The sequence below is a fragment of the Phyllopteryx taeniolatus genome, chromosome 3 (genome assembly GCF_024500385.1).
Source record: "Phyllopteryx taeniolatus isolate TA_2022b chromosome 3, UOR_Ptae_1.2, whole genome shotgun sequence".
NCBI lineage: Eukaryota > Metazoa > Chordata > Actinopteri > Syngnathiformes > Syngnathidae > Phyllopteryx > Phyllopteryx taeniolatus.
In genome coordinates, this window is record NC_084504.1 from 32,891,951 (window position 1) to 32,915,668 (window position 23,718).

General features: G+C 45.2%; 1 protein-coding gene across 2 annotated transcripts in view; it reads right to left on the bottom strand.

The window, feature by feature from the left end:
* Nucleotides 1–23,718, bottom strand: part of srrm4 (serine/arginine repetitive matrix 4) — a 34,104-nt gene that overhangs the window by 2,788 nt on the left and 7,598 nt on the right. Inside the window, exons 2-13 of one of the 2 annotated variants that reach the window (XM_061768877.1) lie at nt 18,615–18,681; nt 17,697–17,803; nt 14,765–14,851; nt 13,776–13,856; nt 13,658–13,684; nt 12,486–12,536; nt 11,435–11,509; nt 7,461–7,557; nt 3,344–3,573; nt 1,420–1,587; nt 1,185–1,295; nt 118–267 (exon numbers count right to left, since the gene is read on the bottom strand). In XM_061768877.1, coding sequence (XP_061624861.1) covers nt 118–267; nt 1,185–1,295; nt 1,420–1,587; nt 3,344–3,573; nt 7,461–7,557; nt 11,435–11,509; nt 12,486–12,536; nt 13,658–13,684; nt 13,776–13,856; nt 14,765–14,851; nt 17,697–17,803; nt 18,615–18,681 — 1,251 coding nt within the window. Of the gene's footprint in view, nt 1–117; nt 268–1,184; nt 1,296–1,419; nt 1,588–3,343; nt 3,574–7,460; nt 7,558–11,434; nt 11,510–12,485; nt 12,540–13,657; nt 13,685–13,775; nt 13,857–14,764; nt 14,852–17,696; nt 17,804–18,614; nt 18,682–23,718 lie in introns of both variants that reach the window. The other variant, XM_061768876.1, reaches the window with a different exon arrangement.

A 23,718-nucleotide genomic window follows, 5' to 3' on the forward strand; every position in this document is an offset into this window, starting at 1 on the left:
TTTTCTCCCTAATATTTTGGAATTTTCTTCAAATACTTGGGTATTTTTATTTCTTTTTTCACAAAAATAATATATATATTACTTCTGCATTGGTTGAGATGTTAGAAAAAAGGCTACCTGGTTATCCGTCGGGCTTCCAGATGGCTGGGTGAGTACCTCCTCCTCTTCCTCATGGGCGAGTAGGACTTGCGTCTCCACCTCTTCCTGCTGACTTTGTGCTCGACGTCCGTTTCTCTGGAGCTGGACGCTCGCTCTCTGGATCGCAACCTGTACAGAAGCGTTGTCAAACTCAAATTCACCGTGGGCCAAAATGAAATCAATCTTTTTTCCAAAGGACAACAACAAAACAACCCGAAAAAATAAGAATGTCCCTCAATAAAAATCCAAACTTCAAACTATTAAGAGTCCCTGCCTCGGAGTTGTTAAAGGGCATTAAAAAAAAAAACATGAATTCAATGATGTTATATTGTTTTGTTACAGCCACGTTGCTCCGCATACGACAAACAGGTCTGTCTTTTACTTTAGTGAACAGACAATCTGCCTCGCACCTGTCTTGGAAGTTAACCGGTTTTCATCTTTCGTTTGGCCATTTTGGGGAAGGGGAAGTGTAAATTTGCTCGAGGAGACCGGTAGCATAGTTGCTAACGACTGCGCCAGAAAAGGTAAGGGGCGCTCGCCGGTCTAGACCGGTGGGCCGACACACTAGCAAAGCATTCTGGGATTTGTAATATTAGTGACGCAGGTGCTATGTACTGGTGGGCCAGCTCTAATACACATTTGATATGGTCTTGTGGGCCAAATATAATAACATCGTGGGCCTTAGTTTGACATATATGCTGTAGAGACAGATGGGCCGTAAGTTTTGGTATTTTTGTGCAATGATTTTCCTTGAGGTGTGCCACAAGGCTCGATTTTAGGCACCCATTTTATTCTCTATTAACGTGTGGGGTCTTTGCAAATATTTTTGAAATTCCTCTTATGGTTTATGAAATACATGAATAAAATGGATACATTTTATGTCATAGCATGTTCTTTTACATGTACTGTTTGCATTTGTGATATACAGTAATACGTACAGTAGTGTATGCTGCTGACTGCTTGGCCAGGTCACCATTGTAAATGAGACCTGGGCTTCAACTGGACTTCGACCAGATGAAATGGAAAAAGTAAGAATTCAAGTTGACCTTCGTTGTCTGTGTCTGGAGTAGCTTCCTCGGGAGCTCACGCTACTCAAGCTGCCCCGCCGCCGCCTCAGGTCTGTCGAAAAGCTCGGCGAGTGAGAGTAGGAGTAGGAGCTGCAATGACAACCACCAACAAATCAACATCTCCACGAGAACTCGGCTGTGTCAGGAATCACTCCCTGAATGCAATCACTGCGTTTAGTGGACTTTTAGTTTGGACAATTCAGGCACTTCGGACCTGGCAGAGGACAGCGACGAGCTCGGAGAGCGTCGGCCCATATATCTGGAGCTTCCCGACGATCTGCTCCTCCTGAGTCCGCGACGCCACTCGGTGCTCGGTCGCCCCCTGGAGGACGTCTGCGGAGATCTTGGCGCGTCTAACCGATATCCCAAAGCCTCGTGTTCTCTGGGAGGAAAGCACATCTTTTTAAGTTAAAGATTTCATTCTCGCCAACCACACGATAGAGACACTAATGCGGTTTCCGAGGAATTTTGGCATCCCTCGAGGGTCATTGTGAAGCTCCATACACATGACATCGGTACGTAATGCTATCAATGAATGTCATGAGAATAAAGAACACTGGCACCTTATGATTTGATGTCCTTCAATGACTCCATTTATTCATACTGTATTTCAAATCAATATTCCCCACAATGCCATGAATCCCTTAAAGCCCCTTAAAAACACGTTTTGTTCCATGTTTTTAATAATGAAACACTGAATCCATTTTTGAAAAAACAAAAACCAGACCACAGCACTCCCTGATTCGACGTCGAGATGTTATCCTGGCTCTCAGCTGATCCATCCTGTTGTCGAGAGACCGGACGTTGGCTAGCAACAGGCTAGGTGGCAGCGGTCGCGTAGCTATAGGCTCTCGCTTTACTACTTCGTCCACTCGGGCTCGTCGATTGAGCGGCACGCCTGCTGGGGTTGCCGGGGTGTCGGCGTAGGAGGAAGCTACATTCCAGGAGGTCCGAAGATAGCTGATGGTGAGCTTTTGCGATGTTCAGAAGCACTTCTCTGTCGCATGTGTGAGGGGCAACCATGCCATTATACTGCCGTGTTTTGCGCCAATGATGCCTGAATGTCGCTGAGCGGAACGGAAGCAATGTTTCAAGGTGTTTGTAAGATTTGAAATGTTATTCAAGTCTTTTGGGATGGTTTGCGCTATATTTATGGTTTAAACTATGAATATAGGCAATTGTAATTGTAATCAGTTTTACGGAGTGTCAATTATTCAAGGAAATTGGCTATTGGGTAATGGCAGGGGTCCACTGAATACTCGTTCGTAGTGGTGTCACATTTCGCAATGATAAATTGGCCTGATAGATCCTAGGAAGAAACACATTTTCCTGAAAGTCAAGATAAACTCGAGGGGCAACAATTAACCGATAAACTCATTGATCATCAAATTAATTGACAAATTAAACTATTTTGATCATCTATTCATCGTTTTGAGACCTTGTTTAGCTTAAAATTGTCCAAATCGTCGGAATTTCAGCCTCTCAGCATGTAAATATTCTCCGATTTCTGACGGATCTTACGGACCACTCCAGTAACTGAATCAGAATCAGAATCAGAATCCTCTTCATTTGCCTAGTACGTCAAAAACACAGAAGGAATTTGTCTCCGGAAGTTGGAACCACTCGAGTACGACAACAGACAGCCATTTGACGGAAAATACTTTTGAGACATCAAAACTAATAGACTAATAACTCATGACTAATAGAGCAATCGTCTGGTACAGTGACCGTTGTGCAAATGGCGCAGACTGCAAGAAACGGGAGCAGTTTCTTGAAGTGACGAGCAGTGCGATCATCTGGAACAATGTCAATTGCGCATCGTCAAGCTACGCCTGTGCAGATTAATCCATGATCCAAAGAATCTTTTGCTACATACAGCCATACGTGCGCCCGCTGTGCAATGAACCTTTTTTTTTTTTTCAATCATTCGAAATCATGTGCCAAGTTTTCATTTCATTTGATCAATAATTGAAAGGTAATAAAAGTCTCGTAACATTACAGTTGAAAAAAGTACTGAAGTTATATTGAATTTGAAAAAAATAGCGTGATATCTTTCAACGTGGACTTTATCTCCAAATCGTCTGATGTTTTTTATGCGGAATTGCGGCCTGCCATTGAGCCGAGGGCAAGTGCGTCACCTCTTCGGGAGCGCGCCGGCGCTCGAGCCGTCTTCCCCGCCGGATGCGTAACTGCTCGGCGAGTTCCCCGAGTCGGAGGCGTCGTCCGCGCGCGGCTGCGGCCCGTCGCTCTCGTCGGCCACGCTGGACTTGCCGGACGGCGGCGACGACGTGTCGTTGCCGGAGTCGCAGTCGTGCGGGCGCTCGGCCCGCCGGCACGCTCGTCCTCGGAAAAGCTCGGACGAAAACATCTGCGGGCGGACAAAAGAGGCCGACAACTAGGAGCCCGAGCTGCCGCGTGGAGCCTGCAGCTAACTGCTTGAAATCATCTGCATATTCCCGTGAAAACAAACACACGAAATGTTCTTTCTCTTTGACAAAAAGTATCCTGAAACTCTCGACTCCTCAACCTTTGATACGCTAGAAGAGACGTCATGCAAATTTGAGGCATGCAATTGAACGCAAAAGACAAATTCCATTTAAAGTCAGAATAGAGAAGAAAATGCGCTCTCACTAAAAAACACTTACAGCGGTACCTTGGATTTACGAGTGGAGTCCGTTCGTGACTGCGATGCTGACTCGAATCACTCGTATCTCAAATCAGCTGAGGCAACTGAATGGAAATGAGCCATCGTGAGAAAAGATGACGCCGTGAATTCGGGGTCGGCGTCGCCCAGCAAAAGGCCTTTCTCACTCTTGTTTTGGTTCTTTTGTCGTTTGCGGTGTCACAAAAGCAAAAACCGTTCTCGTAAAAAAGTCACCGTTCAAACGCTTGTTTTTCTGCGCTTTTCGCTCAGAAAAACCAACCCGTGCTCTGCTGTTGATTAGTAAAGAACGGGAAAAGCGAGTAACAAACGCGAAACAAGAGGGTCTACTCAGTCTTTTGGTGGGCTTGGTTCTTATGATGTCACAGAACACAAAATTGGGCGGGTCTTCACAAATGATTCAAAATGCTCGAAAACATCTGCCAGTCAATCCGTTAATTGTGACTTTTTCTGTTCCCCGAACTTAATATTGAAAGTTTTGGTCATCTTTTCATGGGCATGGCATTTGCAGCTTGGAAATTATTTGAACAGCGTTGTAGCCTTTATATCATCCTGTTGCTTCAGTACAGTCCAACATACTGATACTGAGTATATTTCTTCTTTACGTATTACGCTCGCACTACTTCGGGAAGTGTTTTTCATTGACTGCAATGTGAACTGATGGGGGCCGGATGTTGTGAAGTTCAGTGGAAGTTTGATTTTTTTTTTTTTTTTTTTTGCCCAAAAGACAAAGCAAAAAAAAACAACAACAACAAAAAAACCACGTCACGCAAACTTGACAAACTCGCAAGGGAAGGTACCACTGTTGATGAAAGAAACCCAAAGAAATCTAGCGTCTGTCGCTCCCCGAAGAAGACGGAACAAAGGAAGACGGGATGAGGCGGCCGAGAAGCCTCATTGGACAAACAAAAATCTCGTTTGAAGCTGCGGAAAAAGAAAATGGCGATGTGCCGCGGAGAGCCTTGACTACAGGTCACATGACTCAGCCCCTTTCCTTCTGCTGTTAGCCTAGCCTAGCCTAGCCTAGCTTGAACACCCCTCAATCCGTGGGATAGCATCCACTTACCAATGGAGATTTCCTCCTTAGGGAAGGTGTAAGAAAAAGGGGGCAACATAAGTGCATCATTAGAGAGGTGAATTGGCAAGAAAAAGACAATCACTCAGCGCCACGAGTCCTTTTTGATTGATTTGACCCAAAAGCATTATTCAAACGAGCGTCTTTCCCCCCCCCCCCGACATCGCTTGCAGATTACCTGCGCGGGCGGGCCGCAATACATTCAAACTAGTCACGCGTGTAACCAACATGAAACCACAGCGCTTTCTACGTGGAAAAACAAGCAGGCGAAAAAAAATCAAAGTCATTGCTCGGGAAAGTCGTGGGAAAGCATTTTCTTGAGAAGTCATGACATTTCTACGGATACGCCTGACGATTGCGCTTATCGCTTCCGCTTACGTCGCAAATGAAAGCGCCCCTTCACTTACAAACCGCGTCTAACGTATGCGACGCCTTTCGAGTCAGCGTCAGAAGGGCAAAATCGTGTGGGAATGAATCCGTACTGAACGATTTTGTGGTGTCAGCCATTTGTGGTTTAATTATTCATGAATTTGTGGCCGTAACGGCTTCTTACGGGGTGCTTGTAAGTTTTGCTCATGGTACGCCAGCATGTACTCGCAGGCGATGTGTAAGTGGCCAAACTTTCCGTCACGCAAGGTGACAAATGTGGCAAAGGTGGCCAGAAAGAAACTTTAGGTGAAGTCAAATGGAGCAAATATTGATTTCCTCTCATTTCAGTTTGAACAAATTGAACACTTCCAACACTTCGAGTACTAGAAAGAATATTTTTCTTTTTTCCTCGTCAGCTGGTTGGCATGCTAAAATGCTAGCTGCTGAAATGAAATTGCAAAAAGCCAGTTCACCCCTTTTTAATCTTTTTGATACTTACAAGAAATGCTCAATTTAAAACAAATGAAATGTATTCATACAGTATTTCTGTTTGAAAATTCCCACTTAAAATGTTTCTAGACAAGAAAATACAGTTTGCTGCTATTTCTGCTTATTTTTAAATGTTTTAATTCTTCTGATGTTTATTGAAAATGCAGCCGGACAGAAAAGGGTTTTAAGGGGGTGGGGGGTGGACAGAAAGAAGGACAGAGTGGACAAGGGGACTCGGGAACAACCCGGGATACTACGTCTTTCGGCTGGCCCGGGAACGCCTCGGGATCCCCCCCCCCCGGAAGAGCTGGATGAAGTGGCTGGGGAGAGGGAAGTCTGGGCGTCCCAGCGAAAGCTACCGCCCCCCCCGCGCGACCCGACCTCGGATGAGCGGTAGAAAATGGACGGATGGATATTCATTATGATTCTTGCAAACTAAATGCCTCCCTCGGCTAACTGGAATGGTGGAGAGGCTCCGCTCGAGTCGCAAATCCACGTTCCCAATTCGATGTGCATTCATTGGCTTTTGTTTGTCAAATCAAGGACGATAAACGAACATCAGCAGCGACCGAAAAAGCGACCCGTTCATCAAATTTGCATATTGAATTTACGACTACCCGATTAGTCTCGTTAAACGTTTGTCGAGCGGAAGCCGTCAATCGCGGGATTTGGGTTGCGTCCTTTTTGCAATTTGGCAAAAATGATTTCCTGACCGACACGAAGAAGCCGTTCGTTCGGGATTTCTTTCCACGCGATTTCTTCACGTTGACGCCCATTCGAAACGCGTCGCGCGTTGGACGCCATGTGTAAGCGGAGCGGCGGTCCCGCATATAAGGGGGGCCAGACAAACAAAACCGTCACCATAAATGGAGCATTGTGGACAAACAACACCGTCGGCTTTCTTTCAATTCAAATAAAATATGAACAGTTGCTAAAAGGTCTTTAACACTCAACCAAATGAAAATTCAACACTGTAAGCTCTCCATTTCTCTTACCGCTTCTCCTCACTCGGGTCTCGGGCGTGCTGGCGCCTATCCCGGCTGACTCCGGGCGAGAGGCGGGGTACACCCTGAACCGCTCGCCAGCCAATCGCAGGGCACATTCACACTCACATTCACACCTACGGGCAATTTCGAGTCTTCAATTAACCTACCACGCATGTTCTGGAAATGTGGGAGGAAATACCAGAATACCCGGAGAAAAGCCACGCAGGCACGAGGAGAACATGCAAACGCCAATCAAGCGAGGCCGGATTTAAGCCCGCAACCTCACAGCTGTGAGGCAGATGTGCTAACCAGTCAACCACTGTTCCACCATATATATATATTAAAAAAAAAATATATATATATATATATATATATATATATATATATATTTTGTTTTTGTTTTTTTGTAAAACAATTTATGTATTTGTCAGTGCAGGAGAGCAAATATGCAAACGTTCCTGGTCCTCCTCGTCCTGGAGTTGAGCACTGAAATATTGATGAAGGCCGCGGCGCCCGATCGACGTTTCCCTCATCTTGCACCGAGAAGCTCGCGTTTTACGACGCGTATCTGCACACTCGCTTATATGACATCTCTCCCTTTGCTGCGAGGGCCGGTATAAAAAAAAATACAAAATAAAAACAAGACAAGGTGAGAGTGACGAGAAGTAACTTACGGAGGCGCTGGGGAGGACGCTTTTTGCAGCGCCGCCGCCGCCGCTCGTCCACTTGGCCTCTGACGTCGGACGTGTTTCCTTTTTGTACGCCGTCTGTCTGCAAGCAAATCATCACAAACATCAACTACCTCCTGACTTATTTGACAAACACCTCGGATTTCATGACGTCAAAATCAAATGAAAAAAATGTTAGGCACTCATTGAAATGGAAATGCTACATTGGAAACTGAACAATCCATTCGCCCATCCATCCATTTTCTGTCGCGCTTCTCCTCACGCGGGTCGCGGGCGCGCTGGAGCCCATCCCAGCTGTCATCGGGCAGGAGGCGGGGTTACACCCTGAACCGGTTGACAGCCAATCGCAGGGTACATACAAACAAACAAGCACTGCATGTTTTTGGGATGTGGGAGGAAAGCGGAGTGCCCGGAGAAAAGCCACGCAGGCGCGGGGACAACATGCAAACTCCACACAGGCGGGGCCGGGGATTGAGGAGAAGCGCGACAGAAAATGGATGGATGGATCTTTGAATAGTCCTTGCTATTATCCGTATAATATCGTTTTCTGAGTTGGAATTTGTGTAAAAATCAAGATGTAATATTACAACCCCAATTCCAATGAAGTTGGGACGTTGGGTTAAACATAAATAAAAACAGAATACAATCATTTGCAAATCACCTTCAACCTATATTTCATTGAATACACTACAAAGAAAATATATTTCATGTTCAAACTGATAAACTTGATTGTTTTTAGCTAATCATCATGAACTTAGAACACGTTCCAAAAAAAGCTGGGACAGGCTCATGTTTCCCACTGCGTTACATCACCTTTTCTTTGAGCAACATTCAATAAATGTTTGGGAACTGAGGACACTCATTGTTGAAGCTTTGGAGGTGGAATTCTTTCCCATTCTCGCTCGATGTACGGCTTCAGCTGTTCAACAGTCCGGGGTCTCCGTTGTCGTATTTGACGCTTCATAATGCGCCGCACATTTTCAACAGGACTGCAGGCAGGCCAGTCGAGTACCCGCACTCTTTTACTACGAAGCCACGCTGTTGTCACGCGTGCAGAATGTGGTTTGGCATTGTCTTGCTGAAATAAGCAGGGGCGTGCCCATGAACAAGACGTCGCTTGGATGGCAGCATATGTTTCTCTAATTTTATACGAGACCATAGTTGCAATATTATGAATTAAGTTTTTTAATTTTGTATGAGAATAAAGTAATAGCAAGAATTTTAAAACATTTATTTAACATCACAATATGAGCAAAATTCAGAATTTGCCTAAAATTTAGCAAAACAAGAAACTAGAATGAAGTCATACCATTTTGAGAAAAGTCATAGCGGAAATACGAAACTATGAATAAATTGTAAGACGGGGGAAAATGTGATAATTTATCCGAGGGACGGCCGCTACTTGAATTATTGAATTTTCCAGCGGGCATCAGTTTCTTTGCTCTTTTCCTTGTCATCAATTTTGTCACAAAACAGAGAAAATGTCAATTCATACTGATTTTCTTTCCTACTTTCTTCTTTTCGTGCCTGCAGAACCCGTTAACTGTGCATTTGAAAGCAAACCGCCAGAAGGCTTTCCACCGCAAAAAAATTCCCGTTGCCACAAGAAAGAAAAAAAAAAAAAATCCTCTTCGTGAAGATTGTCAATATTGCGAGTGTTTCCTGCGGCGCTGCGATAAGAGTCACCTCTGCTTTATCGCCCATCCGAGTCGATACTGTGATAACATCAAGTGAGGACGTCGCCTCTCGCCACCCGCCGGATTTTAGCCTGACGAGTCTGAATGCGTGACGTGTCAGACCGCAAGAAGATGTGGCGTCAGAAAAATTGCTCTCGAACGTTGTAATTATTATCAAGGGTTCCAAAACGATTTTTCATTTGACCGATGACTCAACGACAAAGTCCATCCATTTTCTGTAGCGCTTCTCCTCACGCGGGTCGCGGGCGTGCTGGAGCCCATCCCAGCTATCTTCTGGCGAGAAGCGGGGCACGCCCTGAACTGGTCGTCAGCCAATCGCGCGGCACATAGAAACAACCATTCGCACTCGCAGGGGCGGAGCTAGAGGGGAGGCCGGGGTAGCGCTGGACCCCCCTGAAATGTGATTGGACCCCCCAGGCGCCCCCCCCAGATGATTGACATATCACGGCACCGCACGTCTCGTGGAAAGGAGCCGTTTGCATTTTGAAATCAGTGACGCCTTTTGACGCCTGCAAAGTCCGTCCTGTACAGTAGTTGGCGCTGTGTGCCGCAAAGAGTTGAAATCCACATTTATTAGGAAAAGAAGAAGAATGGGATTTCCGTCCACGTCACGACCTCATCCTAAAGTACGTCTGCTGACGGTGGTGCCACTGTTTAAAATCACTTTGGTGTTCAGATAGGACAGGGGTGTCAAAGTCATTTTTGTCACGGGCCACATTGCAATTATGACTTCCCTGCTGCCAATTCTACATGACTCGTGCACTCACTGTCGTCGTCTCGCCACGCCGCACTATTTGCAAATCTGTCGTTGACCAATACTGGCCACTCATGCCAGAGTAGCATCTGCTCCATTTGCACACTGACTGAGGAGTATCTGCAACATTTGCACAATCGACATTGTCCCAGATTATCGCGCTAGTCGCGTGACGTCTCGGCGCCCTTTGCTCAATGCTCATTGCGCCGGACTATTGCAATATGAGTCTTTCCAACTGCTCTAAGTGCTACAGGACAATTGTCCCCCCCAAAAAATTCTTGTAATGTAGCGGCATTACCAGATAACTATTAACCCTTTATTTTTTGTATTTTTTTTTTGTCAATGTCTCTCTGTCAACTGACTGCCTGTTGTCGTACTAGAGCGGCTCCAACTACGGGAATGAACCAATGATTTGCGAACCCAATCACAACAAAGACACTTTCTGTGGACATTTTAGGAAATAACCAGGTCAGCTATATAAAAATCCCTTTCGTTCTAGTTAGTTATGACAAAATATAGTCTATATTCTTTGATCATATAATCCCATAGTTTCTGTGGCATTTTTATTAGTTCAATAGTCGACTTTTTCAAATGCACCTCGTAGCTGAATTGCGCGTTTCCCTTCCCTTCCCGCATGGTGTCTCAGCGGCTCTCGCGGCCTCTCAAGGACAAGATGAGATAACTGCGCGAATCGGCCTTTCTACCTTGACTCCCTCCCGTTTGAGTTGAACTGCGCGTTTGCTCTTCAGAAACGGGGAGAGGCGCCAAGCAACTGCAAGTTCCTCTCTGACTGCCTCTCTCCTTGCAAACATTGCATTCAAATGACAAAAGCCAAGATTGTTTCCTGATTGAATTCCAAAACATGAGGAAGTCCAGTTTTTATTTCAATCCCTTTAATTTGTTCAATGAATCATTTCAGCCCTGGAGTCAACTGCCTGCGTATATTCCACCAGACCGGCAACCAACGGTTGTTTTGAAAATCAATCTGTTGATTATTTTGGGGATTAATCAGATCTTGTAGCAATTGAAAAAAATTAGAATACAGCGTTTTATTCCAAAACAGGACATTATTTTTAAATTGATTATGAAAAATGGATGGATGGACGTTGTAATATTACAACAATCAATCAATCAACATTTGAATCCCAAAAATTCTTGAATAAGTGGGGAAGTGTTTTTGGGATTGGTCCCCCCACCCTACAAAAAAATTAGAATAACAAATGAAAAACATTTCAAAAGACAAAATTGGAAAAGAAATTTAAAAAAAAAAGAAACAAATCTGCGGAAAGATGAATCCGTGCATGCCAAACCCCGTCTACTGTATTTCTAATTCCGATCGATTCAGCATCTGAGCATTTCAATCAATGTCAAATCAAATCGAATCGCAACCTAAAGAATCGAAATGGAATCGAAGCGCAACCGAGAGGATCGAACGGTGAGGTGCGGAAAAAATAGCCGGCCCAACCGCCAAAATGGCCACCGACAAACCGAACGGGTGCTTGTCCCACCTGTCCTCTGCGGACGGCGGGCAGTCCGACGCCGACCTCCCGTGGCGCCGTTTCCCACGCCGGCCGGTCCGAGAGCTGAGCAAAGAAACGCAAAGGGAAACACATCATCGCCAGGATTATTATCACTGTCCTAAAATCACAAGACAAAAATCATCCTTTTTTTATCCGAGAATGAAGTCATAATATTACAACAATAAAGGAATCGGTTTTTGTGACAACATACTTGTAACATTACCAGCGCAAGTAGTCAGACACACTGCAATAGTCAATTATGTCAATTTACGTCATCATGAATACGAGAATAAAGTTGTCATTTTCCAGGACAAAGAAGTCGGAATATTACTAGAAACATTTGTGCTTGTAATACACAGTTGTAATATTACCAGAATAAAGCTGTAACTTGCGCGACAAGTCATTCATTACAAATACTTATGTGCAGAAATCATTATATTACTTAAGTACTAGAATAAAGTTGTCAAACTTAGAAATTTGTCATTATTTGTATGCGAATTAAGTCCAAATATCACAACAATAAAGTCGGAATTAGTACGAGAATATATCAAGTCGTAATATTGCCGTTGTTATCGTTTGTACGAGAATGAAGACAATATACAAGAAAAAACATTTCACTGGTACGACAATGAAGCCAGAACAACACGAGACAGAAAAGAAAAAAATGTGTACGACAGTGAAGCCATAACTACAAGAAACAAGAAAGAAAATTTCATTTTGTACAAGAATGCAAACAATATTCCAGGGGAAAAAAAGGTGGTTAATTGCGCAAAATGTTACGAGAAAGTTAAGACATTGCAAGTAAATAGTGGGAAGTTGTACAAGAATCAAGTGAGTAAATAGTAAATTGGGACAAGAATAAAGAAAATCAAGTCGTAACATTCCAAGGAAATGCCATTTTATGGCAACATCGGAATTCCATGAAAAAGGGTGTGAGAAAAAATTCGTACCATTACGCGAAACACACAAAAAAAGACTTTGGAAACGTTTCATCAATTTGCTGAGGTTGTCTTTTGGTTTTGTCCGACCCGCGACTGACCTTTTCTTGCGTTTGCGCTCATCCTTTTTCTTCCGTTTGCGACGGGACGAGCTGCTGGAAGCAAACACAAGCAAACACGACAACGGCTTCAGCTTCTGCACTTGCAAACCATTCAAACGTGTTTTTCTCCATTTTTTGACCTGGGCTGTGTTGATAATCACTTCTAAGAACTAACTAACTAACTAACTACCTAACTGGTAACTAACTAAAGACTCTCAAGCACTTTATTAAAACATGCAGTAAGGAAATAAACGCGTAATAAGCACATTTATGCACGGGCTTCTATGGCCGCAATTTACATCGAGTGAATGCATTTGTACTTTTTTTTTTTTTTTTTACTTTCGTACTTAAGTAAAAGCAAAAAAAAAAAACTACAAGCTCTTCAATGTACTTAAGCACAGGAATTGAATCGCTATTTCTGTCATGGTCTGTGTTTTGGTTTGGGTTGTGTTTAGTTTTGTTCCATGTTTTCCTGTGTTCCATGTTTGTCGTGCGCTCACTAGGTTGTTGTGTCCGCCTGTTCGTCGTCTACCTTGTGTCGACCAATCAGCTCTCTCCAGCCACTCGTGTCTTGTCCAGGTGTTCCTCGTTGTCTCGTCAATTTGTTTGGATTTAGTTCCCCGGTTTCTTTCAGTCCTTGTCGGTTCATTGTCGTTGTCACATGTCTTGCCTTGTCATTGTCGTTCAGGTATTTCACCAGTCATGTCTTGTTTCTTGTTTTGGGTTCACTCAAGTGTTTCTTTGTTACTTTGTGTTTAGATTTTGGACTTTGTTAATTTAGCATTTCGACTTTTCCCTGATCTTCGTTTTCATTTTGTTTTTGGAATTAAATATTATTATTTTGAGATTCCCGCACTCCTGCCTTGCCTCCCTGCTTCCCTGCAATTGGGTCCACCATGTTCTCGCCTTGCGTTCCTCGCCTTCGCCCTAACCACGTACGTGACAATTTCTACTTTTACCAGAATCTACTTGACTATAAACATTCCTTTTTGTTTTGTTTTTTTACTTTGTCCTACAAAGTTAAAGAAGTACTTTTACTTGAGCATGTTGCAGAACATAACTGACCGTAAAATGTATTTGTACTTTGCGCGTACAGTAATTTGTTTGATTCCCATCACAGACACTGTGTATAAACATTACCATGGCAAAAACTCTCAATTCATTTGACATACCCGTGTTTGGACTTTTTGGTGGTATATCTGGAAGGAGAAATGAGAATTTGGATCAGTTTCTACGCAGTGTAACGTTGCTTTTAAGACGTAGAATGGAAGCAAAGGAGGCGACGCCTACCGATGCCGCTTGTTCTTCTTGGAGCTTTTCTTCTTCTTCTTTTTCTTCTTCCTAAGCGGAGAGAGGCTGCGGGAGGGCAACCTAAAAGTATAAATTCAAAAGTGAATCTCCACTACTGTACTTTGCGGGATACGGACAAGTCCAAATTTAGAGTGGCGCGCCTTCAGTGTAGTACCACCTTGCGCCACAACGTGCCTGGCAGCAGTACTGAGCTCTACGGGAGAACGTGCAGCGTGATTAAAAGATGAGAAGTAAAAGGCAGAGCGGCTCCAAGTCCAACTACACTACACCAAAATAAAGTTGTAATATCGTGAGGGAAAAAAATCCAATTTACAAAAGAATGAAGTTGAACTTTTATAGGAATAAAGTTGTGTGAGTACAAAGTTTTTTTCATAATATCACTCCTTTTTTTAATATGACACAAAGTTGTAATTCTATGAGAAACAACATCACAAGAATAAAGTTGCAGTATTTCGAAAAAGTCAAGAATAAGATCACAGCTCGGAGGTTGCTGGTTCAAATCCGGCCTTAGCACGAGCGTTAGTGCTAGCGCTAGCTTGCTAGGCTACATAACGTCTTGTTGCCTGCTTGCGAGCCGTATCGTGTTCAAAGTAAGTGAACGTACCTCAAGCAAGCGTTAAACAAACGGCCTCTCCCGAATACCGGCGACCACCGACACATTTTCCCCCAATTTGTTCTCATAAACACACGGCACAATCCATTGTTGTCGCCACGGTAACGAGTACCCAGTCGCGTTTGAGTTGACAAGATGAAGTCCGGTGATTGTTAAATAGGGCCGCCGTGGCCTAATGGTTAAGATCATCGGAGCGTGTGTTTTAATGCATTTTAATGTGTTTAAAGTGCATTAGAGGGGTAAAACTATATATTTTTTTAAAAATGCTCTCTCGAAATGGCATATTTTCACCAATGGTTTATGTAACCCGCGCCATAAATGGGCGTTGGCTGTACCCGCGAAAAAGGAAACTCACCTTCTCCTCGGCCTTTTGCGCTCAGACTTTCGCTTCTTCTTCTTCTTGGCTTTGGGCTGCAGTGACAGCTCCTCACCAAAGGAGGCGCTGCAGGGCGGGGGGGGGGGGGGAACATTGCATGAGAATAGGGTCACAACCAAGGGTGGGGGGGAAAAAAGAAATCAGGATTTGGACAAGAATGCATTTGTAATATTACGAGAGTATAATCACAACTTGGATTTGGACAAAGTTGTGATATTCTGAAGGGGGGTGCGGGGTGAAAAAAAATTATATGGGAACAAAAAACCCTATGATGTTAAAGAATTCAGGAGGACGTTTTCCCGTTGGAAACCAACAGTGAGGGATGGCGTCAAGCTGAAGAAGGAGTCCTATTGGGCTTTTTTGGCCGGTGGGACTCCCGAGGCAGCTGATGGGTACCGGCTGGCCAGGCGGAATGCAGCTTTGGTGGTCGCTGAAGCAAAAACTCGGGCATGGGAGGAGTTCGGTGAGGCCACGGAGAAAGACTTCCGGACGGCTTCGAGGAAATTCTGGTCCACCATCCGGCGTCTCAGGAGGGGGAAGCAGTGGACCATCAACACTGTGCATAGTGGGGATGGGGCGCCGCTGACCTCGACTCGGGACGTTGTGAGTCGGTGGGGAGAATACTTGGAAGACCTCCTCAATTCCACAGACACACCTTCCAATGAGGAAGCAGAGTCTGGGTTCTCTGAGGCGGGCTCTCCTATCTCTGGCGTTGAGGTCACCGAGGTGGTTGAAAAGCTCCTCGGTGGCAACATCTCATCCCCGGGGGTGGATGAGATGTTGTGGGGCTGTCCTGGTTGACACGCCTCTGCAACATCGCGTGGACAACGGGGACAGTGCCTCTGGATTGGCAGTCTGAGGTGGTGGTCCCCCTTTTTAAGAAGTGGGACCGGAGGGTGTGTTCCAACTACAGGGGGATCCCACTCCTCAGCCTCCTTGGTAAGGTCTATTCAGGGGTGCCGGAGAGGAGGCTCCGTCGGGAAGTCGAATGTCAGATTTTTGCGATGTGTCTAGAGCACTTTTTATGTATTTACGTTTAGTCATTTGGGGATTTTCGGTCTCAAAGGTAATGATAATGTGTAAATAATTATGTTAGTATAAAGTTGATAACGGATATTGGGTTAGACCATATTGACACTATACCGATAATGTAGATCGTGAAATAACGATCGATGCACTTACAAAATACTGTCTAGATATGGTAGACATGTGGGAGCGCAATTGACCAAAATTATTTGAAGCATTTTACGACAATCCTTCGAAAGCTTTCTGACCTCAGAACACATGATAGCGACCACCCGCGACCACCACACTGGGAAGTCCCTTAAATCAGGTATATAGGAGGATCCTTTTTTGAGATTGTTTTTGCAGGCACTCCATTGGAGCGGATCCGTTCGGGCCCAGCGAAGCCAGATCTGCCGACGGGCGTACAAATCGTTCGAGTATTGCGCATCATCGATTTCACGATTTCGGCACTCCTAAGGCTGGCCGACGGACATCGAACCCGGCGGAAAACGTGGCAACATCGGCGCTGGATGGGGCCTTTCCAAGTCCTCCTTGTGTGTGAGCCACACTGCAGTGGAAGTTGCTGCAAGAGCTACGTGGGTTCACGCACCGCACCGCAAGAAGGTCCCGGCGCCTCCACTTCTTTCACCTTCTACGACGGACGACCGTAAAGGTCACGCACTGGCGTAACTCGGCAGAAGAACAGCAGAAAGACGATGACAAAAACCCTTCCGGTGGTTCAGGGTCAACTTTAATAATTGTTGTGATAAAAATGCGGTTGGGCGCGTTCCCTTTTGAGGGCGTCCACCGACACAGTGTCTGCACTAGACGAGGTCGGTGTGCCCCTATTGCTTCGACAGACCGCTCGTACGTTATCTCTGCCGCACCCCATGCCCGTCGTCGCGGACAGGCCCAATTGGAAGACGGCGCAGACGTCCCCACCGATCACAAGGTCAAACCAATGAGAGTTTATTCCCTTAAAAGAAAGCTCACGGAGTAAACGTTTTTGTGCAGCGAGGTCCATCTGTCCTGACTCTTAAAAGAAAATGATTGTGAGGGAAAAAAAAAGTCATACTTCCGAACAAGTATATTATTAAAAAAAAGAACATTACTACAAAATAAAGTTGTCATCTGTACAGTAATTCAATCCTAATATTACAAGAACTGATTGGAATTTATACAAGAGCGAAGTCATCGTATTATGGGAAAATACCTACGTACTTTCGAATGACAATCTTGCTACATTACAAGAAAATGTCGTCATTTGTACAATAATTAAGGTGGAATATTACAAGAAATTGTTTTTTCATTCGTACGAGGATGAAGCCATTGTATACTGGGTCCGCCATAAATCGTTTTTGAGCGCTGGCCCCGGCGGGCCCTGACAGAAGCAGCAGTGGCCCCGGATAGGCACGGTATACTACGAGAGCTTTCATCACGAGACAGAGAGAGAAAGTGCTAATATTGGAATAAACAGCTGCAATTCAAATGACAATTCAATCAAGAAAAGTGACTTTGTGACAATGAGGTCAAAATGTTACGAAAAAACGCAAATATGAAAAAAATTGCCGGAATTTAATACATGGGAAAATGACGAGAAAAAAGTCTGAATTTCATGGGAATGAAGTGAAAATATTACGAGAGCCAAAATTGCTCATATTATGACCAAAAATGCCATTTATAGGAGAATAAATTGGAAAATCACCGGGGAAAAAAGTTGGAATTTTGCAAGTGGAAATACTGTGAAAGAAAAAGTGCTAACATTATGAAAGAAAATGATGATCATTGTTGCGCTAAAATCTGTTATTGTCAACACGTTAAATCTTTTCGAAGCACACCTCCGAAAGCGGGGAAATGTTTTGAATCATGACTCGTCATCATTTTTGCGCTCTGTGATCTGGCTCACCTCTTGGCCCGGCGGCTGCGGCGGCGGCTGCGGCGGCGGCGGTGGCGATGGCGGTGGTGTTTTTTCCGGCCAATAGGGGGCACCGTGGAGTCGGCGTCGTCACGTGGCTGGAGAAAACAGTTTCAGTTTTACTACACTGATGACATCATATTCAAGGAAAATGACCCAAACTTGTTTTCTCAGCCAGTCAAGCCGTGCCGTGCCGTGCCGTATCGCGGACTTTCGCCATATTGTCCTTTGGATATGCCTGCGAGAATTGTGGTATTTTCTGTTTGTATGTGTTGCTGCTCCGTGTTTGCGTTTGAATGTTCGGAATTCAAGTGACATCCATGCTCATATTCGTGAGCTTGTTAGCTTGTCCATTGGGTTTAGCATTGAAAAAGTTCACAATGACCTAATATTACAAATTAAAAGCTGGTAAAAGTTAGACATTTGGGAAGAGGGGGGTTATAAATTCAGACTACTTGTAATATTACAACTTAATTGCCGTACAAATTTTGACTATTTCTCGTATTATTCTGACTATTTATGACTAAATTGCGACTTTATTGGTGTAAAATTACAACAAATGCCTTTTTTTCTGCTCCCCGACTAAAGTAATAGTAAGACTTAATTCTCGTACACATTCTATTTCTTGTAATATCGTGACTTTGTCTTACTAAATTTCAACTTTAATGCTGTGAATTTACAACAGATTTTTTTGTTATGATCCCATGTTAGCAACCTAATTTTTGTTGTCTCTACATTGTCGTTGGAAAATACGACTTTTTTCTCGTAACGCTATGACTTCATTCTCATATGAATTCCACTCTTTCTCATCATAGTACGACTTCATTATTGTACCAATTATGAAAAACAACAGTCATTTTAGGAGATTCGAATTGAGTTTTTCATTTTCATTGCAGATGGTGGGGTCACCTTGGGGTCAGCGGCCATCTCGTCCGTCTGGTGGTCGTCCGGCGCTCGTTCGGCCTTCGTCTCTGGACTAAAAGACAAACAAAAAAATTGTTTTGTGGTCGGAGCGACACAAAAACCAATCGGGCAGATTTAGCGCGCTGGCTTCGCCTTTTTTGCACTCCGACTTATCGGAACGCTTCTTCGCTCGGTCCGACACTTTCGTGATCGCGAACGCTTGTCCGCGTGCGTCTATGTGCGGCCCGCGACTGACCGGCGACCGGTTCGGGGCGTCGTCCGCCTTTCGCTCGAAGTCGGCCGGGATCGGCCCCGGCGCCCCTGGAAGCCGTTTTTCCTTTCCCTTCCGTAACAAGGAACAAAGCAACAACAATGGCGACCGTGGAACAAATGGACCGAGATGACCTAACGGTACGTTTAATGATGCTGCAAAATCGATCGAGAAGACGGCGGCGTAGGTGGTACGTGGAACCGGGAGAAACGCTGATGACGTCAGCATGTGACTAAAACGGGCCAATCACAAGAGATGACCTCCGAGGCATTTTTTGCCGTGTGCGCGTCAAGTGGCGCGTCGGTCGCGTGATGCAACGCGAAGTACAAAGAGGCCTTTACTCGCACATTCACACGTCGTCTGCCAAAGGTCGCCATTTCTTTCCCTGTACGCGTTTTGGCGACAGCATTCGCAGCTCGTCGAGCTCAGCCGTCAGCAGTGACGTCAGCAAAAGGCTTCACGAATGGACCGATGAGCAAACACTGTGTCATGGGAGTTGCAGTGTCGCACCAGGTTATGATTCCGGATGTCGTTTGGAAAACTACAAGTGAAATTCACCCACATTTGGCGGGTTCGCGGGGTGCGAATGTCAAGCCCCGACCGTGACCCCCGAACTCAAACGAGTTCGACACCCCCTGGCGGATAAGCGCCGATTCCCACGACAGCCAGTCTTCAACGCGCAGCGCCAAAACGGAGCGGAGGCGTTCGACCAAACACGCGTCCAATGAGATCGCGTCGGAGCCAAATGTGTTTAAGCGGCGACTCGGCTGGCTGACGGATGAGAGTTCGCGACTGGAAAGGGAAGTGTGGAAAAAAATCAACAGCTGCTCCGACACAATGAGAAAAGCCATCTGGCTGCTGCGACTTGATCAGCCAATTAAAGGAGTATCGTTTAGGAAGCTCGCGTGTGCAAATAGCTTCGTGTGTGTGTGAGACGCGGAAGCTCATTTAAAGTCTTGTCGGACCGTCGCCACCCGCCTCCAATTATACGCCGTCGCGTTCACTTGCTGCCGTGTGGAAGTAATCCCTGACACTTTATAAACACACACACACAAACGCGCGCGTGCACATGCGTACGCACGGCCATCGCAATTTTCACAGTGCTTCACTTTTTCTATATTGTGTCATGTTACAGGCCTCACACACACACACACACACACCATTATAACCACATAACTATATCTGTTTTTAAAAATCTGTAATGCGCCAAATCCTTAATAAGTCAACCGTGGAATTGCGAGGGATGACTGTATTTAAAGAGCTGAAGTTGGAAATAAGAAAATCAGACAAAAATTGAGAAGTTTCATGACATTTGCAACAGCACGGGCAAAAATGGCAGCCACAAACGGGCAGCATACGAGCCGCAGAACGGAACCGACACGCTGAAAGAGAATCCTCGGCGCGGCCAAACAAACCGCCGCTTGAATCGACACTAAAGCCCAAATCCCATAGCGGGCGCGAGCGGCCGCAGCTCACCTGATCGTCCGTCCCTCGGCTCGGCGTCGGCGCGCCGATCGATGAGCGCGCGACCTTGACCTCAAAGTCGGATAACAAATTGCTTCATCGGGGCCGGCGCGGCCTGTTATTTAGAGAGCGGGTGCGGGGAGTCCATTATCTTTTTATGGAAAGAAGCTTCATTCAATTTGCGCTCAATGGTTTCATTACGCTTTAAGTGTCAGGGAGGCCGCGGCTGTCAAGGTCCTGCGGGGGCGCGGGCGCTCGTTCCAGACGCTGCCCTTTGTTCCTCGAGAAGAAACAAGCAACGCGGGGAAACAGGTGGGAAAGAAGACATTTCCTCCTCGTTCTTTCCCCGCTGGGGTTGTAGAGTCGCGTCTTGAGATTTGAGTGAGCTGACTTTGAGGTTTTTCAAGATACGAGCCGTCGTTGGGCTGATTTTTTCAGTATTAGCGAACAATTGTTCAAAAAAGAGTCTTCAGGCTGTTTGCCGCTCCCAGTTGAGGTCGAGTTTCAAATTTAACAGAAAAGAAAGAATTATGTATTAAAAACAAGATAAGTGCATTTAGCTTAATGCTAACAGACAATGCAAAACGCCAACGACAAGGTAACGGCTAGCATCGGACATTTGATATCTGCAATACTCACAGGCATATCGATGGCATCATCGCATCTCAAAAACGTTTGTTTGTTGAACCATTAGCAAAGAGAGAAAGCCACTTTTAACACCTTACATTTGTCCTTAACGTAAAAAAAATAATAATAATAATAACAGACCCGTGTAGGGACTGACCAGTTGTATAGATGTGTGGAAAACGCCGGCAATATATTCTTCATTCTTTGGAGAAAAACTACAAATATTTCTGCAGCTTACCGAGGAGTTGTGACCGTCTCCGTGTATTATACTGCCCCCAGGAGGCCAAGACGCACACACCAGAAGGACTACCGGAATGCACTCACTACATTGAATTGAAACAAAAACTGCTGAATTCTTAACATTTCATTCAATTATGTCACTCTACTGTATGTTTTTCATAATAAAGTACAATATTATACAGCGCTACAAACAAACAACACATTGCAAAATGTTGGGCAACTTAATGGCATTTCCTTTCATTTGAAAAGGAGAAAAATGATTTGATGGTTTTTTTTTTTAACCTATCCTCCGTTATTGGACAGACTTTTATCAAGACGCCTGGGAAGTGTTTGAAATAAAACCTGACAGTTTCAGGGCGGGATTATCCGAGTCGGTCCAAGCGGCGGCGACCCCGCGCCCCAAGCGCGTCGTCTTCGAAACCTTCGTCTCATCTCGAGCCATCGCTCGGCCCGGAGGGGCGTCCCCCTACCCCTTCGTCCCTCCTCGTCGGCCGATAACGCGCTAGCCGGCTAATCTCCCGCCTCTCGGCAGGATGAGGCGGCGTCGGAGGGAAGCACGCCGGGCCAAATGCGTCAATCAACAGCTGCGGAGAGGACGCCGGCAAAGTCAACACGACGGCCAGAAATAAATAATACATCGCTTGCACAGCATCGGGACACATTTCTCCTAAATAACAGCGACAAATACTGCACAGTTAATGTAATGAGCGATATGCTTGACGAGTCGAAACGTCCACGGCAGCGAAGGAGTTCATGCTGGCAAACGACGGCTTTGACTGTGGAGTCTGTTTGCGGTTGGGAGTAAAGTTCTTGTTGGATTAAATCCGAGGAGGACAAAATGTCAAAACGAACGAAGTTTCGAGACGCATTTGAACAACCGCTGCGTACGCTGCATTTGCAAATCTTTGCTTTGACTTGCGAGTGTGTATTTGAGATACGAGCACTGTATGGTGACAGTGAACGCAACTCAACTTTGATTGATTTGATTTGGAATGACGTCAATCTCTTTGACGAGTAGTAGTCATGGAACACAATGACAAATAAACAATAACAGCAAGCAACACTTTGGCAAAGAGTGAACAATTCATCCCAAAAAAGAGACTTGAAGCGGTTTAATGACACTTCCAGTTGAGGGTTGTTGGGTTTTTCGTTTTTTTTTTCCCCCCCAGAGGACTTTACTGAGCCAATTTTACATTTTCACCATGATGAACGCACATTGAAATTTGCTGACGAGAGTGTAAGAAAGCCCTCAAAATGAGGAAACAACAATGACATATATCGTATCATCGTTCGCCTTCTTAAAGAGCGAGGGCTCGTCACGATCTCGCCGAGGGGACAAAAGGTCCAATCAAAGACCAATCATTAATTGCGAGGCTCCCTCGTTAGTCAGTCTGAGCGTTTTATTTCAAAGCTATCTCATAGACACAAAGGCATCCGCTCCCCCCCCCCCCCCCCCCCCCCGCCATCTCCCCCTCTCCGTTTAAATGGAACGGCTCAAAATAAATCTTTAATTACGTGGCGATCGGAGAGACTTTCATGTTTTTTTCCGAATGAAGACGAAAAAGAGGAACAAGAACAAGAAAAGAAGAAGAAAAAGAAGAAAAAGAAAAAGAGGAAGAAAGACAGCAAGAACAAAAAGAAGGAGAAGAAGTGCGAGAACCGATTTCGTTTGATGCGGGAGTGGAAAAACTAAACTTGGGGGACTTCGCTTGTATCAAGTGATAGCGAGCCGCTGGAATTAGCTCATCTGCCAAAGTCGTTAATTCTACGTTTTATAATTAGCCGCGTATCCGCCGCACAATCCGAGACAGACGCCTTCCATTATATCCTAGCATGCTAGCATGCTAGCACAGCACACGACTGCTCTACTTTTGTCGTTTGCTTGGTGGGCTACAGCCACCAAAACGAAGGCAAACATTGGATTTATGCTGCCATTTATTGACGCAAATGAAAACGGTACCAGGTTATTATTAGCAAATTACGATCCAATTCAAGAACAATATTTGGCTCATCCAGAACAATTATGATTTGATTCATGAGTGATATTTGACTGAAATTTGATTCAAGAACAATCCTTATCTCAGCCATTAAAAGAATGATATTTGACTCATCCCAATTCCATTAACCAATGATCGTATTGGGCTCATGTAGAACAATTACATTCAAGAATAATTTACTCATCGAGAACGATACGATGTGGACATGATGATGAGGCGAAAGGTTGATATATTGTGTGTCCAGGAGACCGGGTGCGAGAGGTTTAGGGGCAGGGTTGAAATGATTTGACCACCCCTCGTCCGTCGGCCTCACCGAAGCGCCCCAAAACCGGCCGCAGGGGCCCAAAGCCCGCCAATGTAGCCAGTCCCCCCCCAGCCAGAGGGCGAGACAGTGTCCCCCTCTTGGTGGAAAGGAGGGCGGCTAGGGACGCCCAACAGGGAAGCGATAAAGGGGGCAACCAGGAGACGAGCCACAGAGCGTGAGAGGGGAGCCCCCACCCCGAGCGGCCAT